Source organism: Cyprinodon variegatus, unplaced genomic scaffold (assembly GCF_000732505.1).
Source record: "Cyprinodon variegatus isolate N-32 unplaced genomic scaffold, C_variegatus-1.0 Scaffold65, whole genome shotgun sequence".
Lineage (NCBI taxonomy): Eukaryota > Metazoa > Chordata > Actinopteri > Cyprinodontiformes > Cyprinodontidae > Cyprinodon > Cyprinodon variegatus.
Genome location: NW_015150518.1, coordinates 879,021 through 886,448, shown reverse-complemented (window position 1 = coordinate 886,448; position 7,428 = coordinate 879,021). Strand labels below are relative to the sequence as shown.

General features: G+C 44.0%; 1 protein-coding gene across 1 annotated transcript in view; it reads right to left on the bottom strand.

Annotated features, from left to right (window-relative positions):
* Positions 1 to 7,428, bottom strand: part of LOC107082905 — a 93,029-nt gene that overhangs the window by 80,809 nt on the left and 4,792 nt on the right. The window contains exon 4 of the mRNA XM_015371803.1: positions 780 to 1,000. Coding sequence (XP_015227289.1) covers positions 780 to 1,000 — 221 coding nt within the window. The remainder of the gene's footprint in view (positions 1 to 779; positions 1,001 to 7,428) is intronic.

Here is a 7,428-nt window from a genome sequence, read left to right as displayed (position 1 = left end):
TTGCTTTACAAAGCTTTAGGCTCTACTGAAGGTCTGTGAAAGTCCATTATCGTAGCACTTTATCCTAGAAATGAAGAACAGCGGTAAGTGAAGTAAATCACTGCTGGATGGGGCATATCAAAGCTTGCCTAGGCTCCACCTCATTGGGCAGAGCTGACTCTGACATGATAAACTAAGAATGACTTGAAAAATATCCCCAATGTCATGAGTGCAGATTGGCTTTACGATAAAACAAGATCAAGTTTAGGAAATTAATTGAGGTTAAAATGGGGAGGGAAGGATTTCAAATGAATAAAGGACTAAAGCTATAGTGGAGGATGTTCTTTTTCCGAGTGGATCATCTCAGTCAGTGGTCCTCCTAAATGTCAATCATTCTGGTGATATGTTTACGTAAGGCTGTCCTACATGCTGGTCCCCATTTTCACTTGCAACAAGTGGTGAGTCTGACATAGTAGAACAATTGCAAATCTTCTTTTGGAAAGTAAGCTTGTATGAGCGATGCAAACAGCAACTGTTAAACAGAGCGTGCACAAGGAGAAATGGGCTTGTGAACGCTCTCTAATGTGTTTAATAGGCGTTCCCTCTCTGAAGCGGCTGGAGAGGGATAATCCTCCACTATACCTTTAACTGGGAGAGGAGCAGTGTTCCCAGTACAGGTCCCTGAGTGAAACCGTCTTTTCTTTTACTGAAATCAGCAGTTTTTGCTATTTAGGTAGAAACCAAGAACAAAATGGGAACAAATTACACAAAATGATGAAAACCTTGGAGGTATTTCTAACCTTCGGAGTTCCAGTGGAGTCCTCCGGGACTGGCAGCAAGTCGACGCCGCTTCCTGATGCTGACACCACTGCTGGAATTAGAATCTCTGACTGTTGGCCCTGAGTTTGTCTGTGGAGCCCCAATAGGGGTAGAGGAGAGGATGGGCAGGAGCGGCGTAGACAGGAAAGTCGCCTCCTTTCCAAGAGCAGGTGTGAGGAACGTCAGATCTCTCTCCAAGGACCTGCAAGGAAAATAAAGGCAAGTAATCTTTTTATTGCAGCTGTTATAGGGAGTGTTGGCCTAGTGGTTTGAGTGGTGCGCTTGTGCCGGGTTCCTGAGAAAGACCCTTAAGCCCCCACTGCTCCCCGGACGCCACACAATGGCAGAACACTGCTCCCCATGGGTTAAAAGCAGAGGGTGAATGTCGCCATTGTGGGACAATAAAGGGATTTCCATATGGTAAGCCATTATAATACAACTCCCAACTCGTCACATATTGACACTCCCCTGCGTGTCAGATACTGACTCGATGGGGATACCCCTGATGCAGGTCCTGCATCTGCTGCTACGTCCAGCCATGGTTCCTGGTCACAAAGCCCTGCCTTATTGAGAGCAGTACTACGGTTTAATACACATAATAGCAAAAATCCATTGATCAAAACCAAAACACTATCTCTCCAGCGCCTCTTAGACAAGAGCCAAAAACCTGGAGAGACATCACTGGTTTTGTGGCCGCAGCCGAAGCATTACGTTGCTGATAGGGCTGCAATGAACGTATGATTGGTTGCAGGTCAAACACCAGATGACCTTAACAGAGGGAACGCTGCAAAACTTAAGTTGCCAAACACTGAGATAAGAAGGGAGGATGCTGAACTGAAAATCAAAGGTCTTCCCACCAAGAATGCCAGAGAATTATTACTGTATTTCTAAAGACGTTCAAGAAGGTGTCAAACATCAAGACCGATTGTAGTGGACTCCTACAGTCTCTGGCTGCAGCAAACAGACAAAGTACCAAACACACCACTCTGTAGATCGAAGTGGTTCGATTTGGATTAATGACCAGTCATCTAGCTTCTCATCTGTCGCTTCCCCCCCCCCAATGACACATGATGCAGTTCAGAGACTAGAGACGATGTGTTCTTTAACCAGCCTTTGGAAGCACTTCATCATGATGGGAGTCAGAGCGACAGGCCGCTAATCATTGAGGGAGGTGACCTGATGTCATGATGTGTTTAAAGGTCCAAAGATGCAGATAACCACTCAGAGAGCAAGGCAAAGGTTTAACTGGTTTATTGAGGAAAAGGTAGAAGGAGGTAAACTGGAACTCAAAGAACTGGTGAGCAGGAACTAGGAAGCCTAGAGAGGATATGACAATGATTAGTTCAGGGATCGTGGGAATCTTGGATGCCGTAAAGATAATGTTAGTGAGGGACTCGCATTTGGGGTGTCTCTTCTCTCACTTTGAATCCAGTAATTGTGGTTGATCCAGAGAAGAGAGGACACGTTGAAAAGTAGACAGGTAATTATTCTTTGGACCTGGAGGAGCAATGGAGAGGACTGTCATTTAGATTTCCAGGAGAACTTGAACGGTACATGTGGAGATTTATCCCCTGCTCAGTGTGAAGCTCTAACAATCCATTCAAGGGAAGAAGACCCAAACATCCAGTTTGTAGCCCCTGCTCAATGTGAAGCTCAAACGATCCTTCCAGGGGGAGAAGGCCCAACATCCAGTTTGCAGGGTGACTTCCCAAAACTGGCAAACACTCTGGCCTCGAGGTAGTGACAGTCCACTGCTTAAGTACTCCTCCAGATAATGATCCAAAGAGCCGCAGGTGTGCAGGGAGGACCAACAAGGGCAGGGTGCCACCTGGTGGTGGAGGGAGAGACAGACGCAAAACAGACCACAGAAACTGGATTCCTGACAGCTGAGGCTTTTTTGGGACTGGAATGATGGAGGCAGACTGGAAGCATGCTGGCACTACGGATTGGTCCAGCTGAGAATAAAGACTCCAGCCTCCTCAAAGACATAATCGCATATGAAACTTGGAAATGGTTTTTCTAAAATGTTCTCATTGAGTTAGTGGGATGTCTTGGTGCAGAAACAAGCCCCTTAGTGTTTGATGTCTCCTCTAAAGATGATGTCTCTTCCTTTAAATCTATGTCTCTGTATGAGTTTCAGAAAAATATAGATGTTTGAAAAAGACTTTCAAGTCTTTGTGGTTGTTTGCACGATCATCCAGTTATTTCTGTGATGCTCAAAAGATCTTCAGAGGTTTGATCATCAAACAAAATAACTCTTAACCCTTTTAAATAAATGTGATTTCCTATTAAAATAATAAAAAAGGAATATTATATATTTTCAGAGAGATTTTAGGACAAAGGTCTGCAACCTGCAGCTCCAGAGCCACATGGTGGCAAAAATGTATAAAATATACTATAATAAATGCCGGTATTAAAAGCTTTAGTGTTATTTATAAGATGGAAAAGACACATTAAAAGAACCAGAAATATGTTTTAAGGGCCATTTTTTTAATTAGCTTGGAATTTATGTGTCTTAATATCATTTAAAAAGCTGAAAATACATAAATTGTTAGTTGTTAAAGATGACAACTTATTTCCTATACATGATTATAAATAAAAATAATAAATAGGCAGTTTTTTTTTAAAAAGTTATGCTAGATTTTGCGACTAAACAAGTTTTACTTGGTAGGACTCAGAGCAAAATGGCTATTTGGATATGAAATGCAGATCCCTGTTTTAGGATAATGAGGAAAATCAGCTAACATGACTAAACCTGCACAGTTCAAATCCTACACAGACCTACACAGTTTCTAAGTTTTTAAGTTCTGCACTAAAAGGCCAGCATCTGCATAATTAAACCCTAGACTATGAATCAAAAGGTAAGCGCTTCAGGAAACACGCTCAGCATGAGTCACCTGTCCTCTGAAACCACGTAGCTGCGACTCCTCCATGATCCCCTCAACCGACGCTTTCCTTTATTCCTCCTCCTCAATAGAACATCCAGCAGTTCGGACCAACTGCGCATCTCAGACTGAATCCATCATGGGCCCATAAAGCATCGGACCCAGCTGGGAAGGAACACCACGGCTCCCAGGTGAATGGTGCTGAACAGCGGTGTTACCTTACCTCACTCTGTGTGTGTGTTAATCGAGGAAATCGAGAGTCAAGTGCTTCAGATATCAGACTTTATCTGGCGTGACGTTAATGAGTGGAAAGTTGGAAGTGGATACGCTGCTGTGAAAATATTTGCACCATTACAGATTTCATCAGTTACCTCCCTCTGACTCTTTAATGTTTGAAATCATCAAACTAATTGATGAACCAAGGCTCATTTAATGGCCTGCAGAATTAAGACCTTACTTAAAAAGAGCCGCTATGCTAACAAAGGAGGCTGTAAATTTGTCAAAGTGAGACATCAAGCCCCTCAGTATTAAACACGAATCACTCTTGATGGGTAACAGAGTTAGTTCTGTGATTAGGGACTCAACTGGACCCCAATTAGAGCTCTTTTCACAAAGATAGAGATCATAAAACAAAAGAGAACTTTCCTGGTAGAACTGGTCTATTCAAATTATTCTAAGAGGTCATTCATAACTCATCCAGAAGGTAGAAACAGAATCCAGAAAATGACTCAACGGCAACAAGAAAGATATGAGGCAAAAATGGCCTCCATGGAAGATCTAGAAGGAAAGGCTACTGCTAATAAAATCGAGAACCGGCGCAGGTTATCCTGAGCTATCTCTATAGTTCTGCTGCTATAGGCTTAGACTGCTGGAGGACATAGGGACCCCTTTTTCATCATTCTGCTTCATTCTATCTCTATTCTCCCACTCTGCAGAATCTGTTAGTTCAATCTCTAACGTTCTGCTCTCTCTGCTTTTTCTCATAGTAGCTTCATCTGGTCTGTTCCTGTTTGGCTGTGACTCCATCCTGGAGAGAAATATCAGCTGTGCTGCTGCCATCAACACCTTTGTTTCTAGATGTTGGAGCTTGGCCTGTTTTCCAGTGTAGTCCTGTTTCTCTGACTGTGACTAACTGGATGTGCTCTCTTCATCCTCTGACATGGGAGCTGGCTCGGAGCTCGTCTGCCTGGCTGTGTGTTTCCTGGACGGGGCCGCCTGTGGAGCTGGTTGACAGTTGCCTTTTGTATCTATGCTTCTTTTTCTATGTCTGCTTCTGTGTCCTTGAACCCTCTGAAGGAGAGCATCCCTCTGCATGTAGTGAGGTAATGCACCATATCATGAAAATAACACCTTAAACCAAACATGTTGGTGGTCTGAGGAATCCTTGGTCACCAGTTACTGACCTTTGGTCAATAACTGAAGTCAGAATATTAAATCAGAGCAGTCTATCTCAGAATGGCTCAAAAAACACACTAAAATCCCATTTCTACTACTGTCTGAAAGCCGAATCGTTCGGACCGAGCTTGGATCAGTTGACCGTGCCAATCTTGGCCCCTTACAACCCTTTCCACACCACGCTAGCACGGTAGTGAAGATCCTCGCCTCGTAGTGAAGATCTACGGTACTACGGCTCTCTAGAGTGAAACAAGAAAATCAACATGGCGGCGCCCGCAACATTCAGGAAGTTTGGTTATAATTGTGATATTCTGTTGTTTGTGGAGAGTCAGGGGAAGAAGGCAGCCTTTGCTGAAAACTTGACAGAGTCGCTTTTGGGAAGTGGATACGACAAACGATGGTCTAATCAGGGCTTCCAGATGCAGAATCATCACTGGAAATCGTGCCGCATGTTAGGAAAGCTAGGATTTTATTAATGATTACGGAGGCTGACTGTAAGGAGATGATGGTGTCTGCTCATGCGTTCTTTATCTGAGAACTGAGCCAGAACTGAACCGCGCCGAGCCCGACTGATGAACTAGGACCATGTTAGAGCGGTTTGGTCGTATCTGCCGCAGTCCGGTTCAGTTGTGCGTGCCATTTAAACTCAATAGTTATCTCTGTTACCGCGCTCAGCACGGTTTCTGAAGGGTGGTGGAAATGGGGCTTATATAAGCCAAAAAAATAACATGGCTTCCAATGTTCCAATCTCAATGAAAACCTTCTTAAGTGGCTGGAATAAAAAACTTCTGTCCCAGAGATCCTACCCACTGGTGGGCCTCTCTGGCCACATGTTGGACGGAGCGGCACAGCACAGATTTAACTGATGGGGGGGGGGGTACTTTTAAACACAGAGCCTGGTCAGTCTGAGCCGCTGATTCTCCATTAATGAATATAATCATCTTTGAATGTTAGAAGTGATTTTCTTAATCATCTATGTCTGATATTGAAAAAGAATCATTGGAAAAACCCAAGAATGGAAAAAAGCACGAGAAATTTCTTTAAACATCAGGAGATGAAGAAGGCTCTTTGATCCATCCTGAAGCACATGAAGTATTAATGTCGGATTTCTGAGTTTATAGACGAACTTCTCACTCAGGCAGCATTTTAAAAAACGGAAGCATCAGTCAAGCGGCTCTGCCTGCAGAATTTCTAAGACATTCCAGACTGATGTGTCTGAAGACCTTCCTAATGACCAGACTTCCTTATAATCCCTTTCCTCTACATCTATAAACACCAGCGCTTTCCCTGGGGGCTCCTGCCGCCGTCGCAGAGCTTATCTCTTCTGCTGGAACTGCCATCTCCATGATGCCTTTATGAGGAACAACGTTCCTGCTGGTGGACAGAGGAAGGCGAAGCTTTAAACGTTAATAACTGCACCAGAGTTATTTCTACACCCATCTCTGCTGAGGTTCTGTTGTTTTCTCTATTTAACATCACCAACATGGAGCCCTAAGAGTCTCTATGCACAGATTATTTTCATTGTTCTCAAAATGAAGGAAAACCTCCAACCTAATGGTAGAATGAGGAAGAGGAGGAGAACTCTCCCTGGTTGAGGGAATCATATCACTAAGAGCCCATCACTGATTTAGATTAGGAATTAAAGTCTGCTGGGAAACCACAGAAGCTTTTAGGTCATTTTATAGCTTTTTACTGGGAACCAGTTTACCCAGAAAGCTGCTCCTGCTGCTCTAGACTCTCCTGTTGACTCAGAGTTCATTCCTCATCTGTCTGGTTTTCAGGAGGCGTCAGTTTAATTCTCTGACATCAGCCTCCAGCAGAGCAGCTCACCACAGATTCCTTCTGGTCACGGATGAGTCATGAAACTGGGAAACAGGAGTTCTACTGGAAAACCAATGTTTCCAGGGATAAGATGTTCAACCAAACAGGGACAACTGGAGCTGACCGGGTCTAGACATACATCTACGACATGTTCTAGACTTCAGCAGGTTTTAGAATGAGACTGGAAGGAGCCGCTGTCCTGATTTCCTCCCTTGAACCACATTTGGTGCTGATTACATCCAGACTTGTAAAATCCAGAAGTTGTTTCCTCCCTGAACATCTGCTTGACCTCCTCCTACATGCAGGTTGTTCCAGAGAACAGCTGGACTTCCTTCCTGTCTTGTACAACAAATGAGTTTTTCAGTCTCCTTATTGGACTCTCAATCAGGTTCTGTTGATGAGCGGGTTTCTCAGATCGAAAGCAGAGAATAAGAGGATGTCAGGAAGCCTGATGTAGTCCTGTTTCTCTGACTGTGACTAACTGGATGTGCTCTCTTCATCCTCTGACATGGGAGCTGGCTCGGAGCTC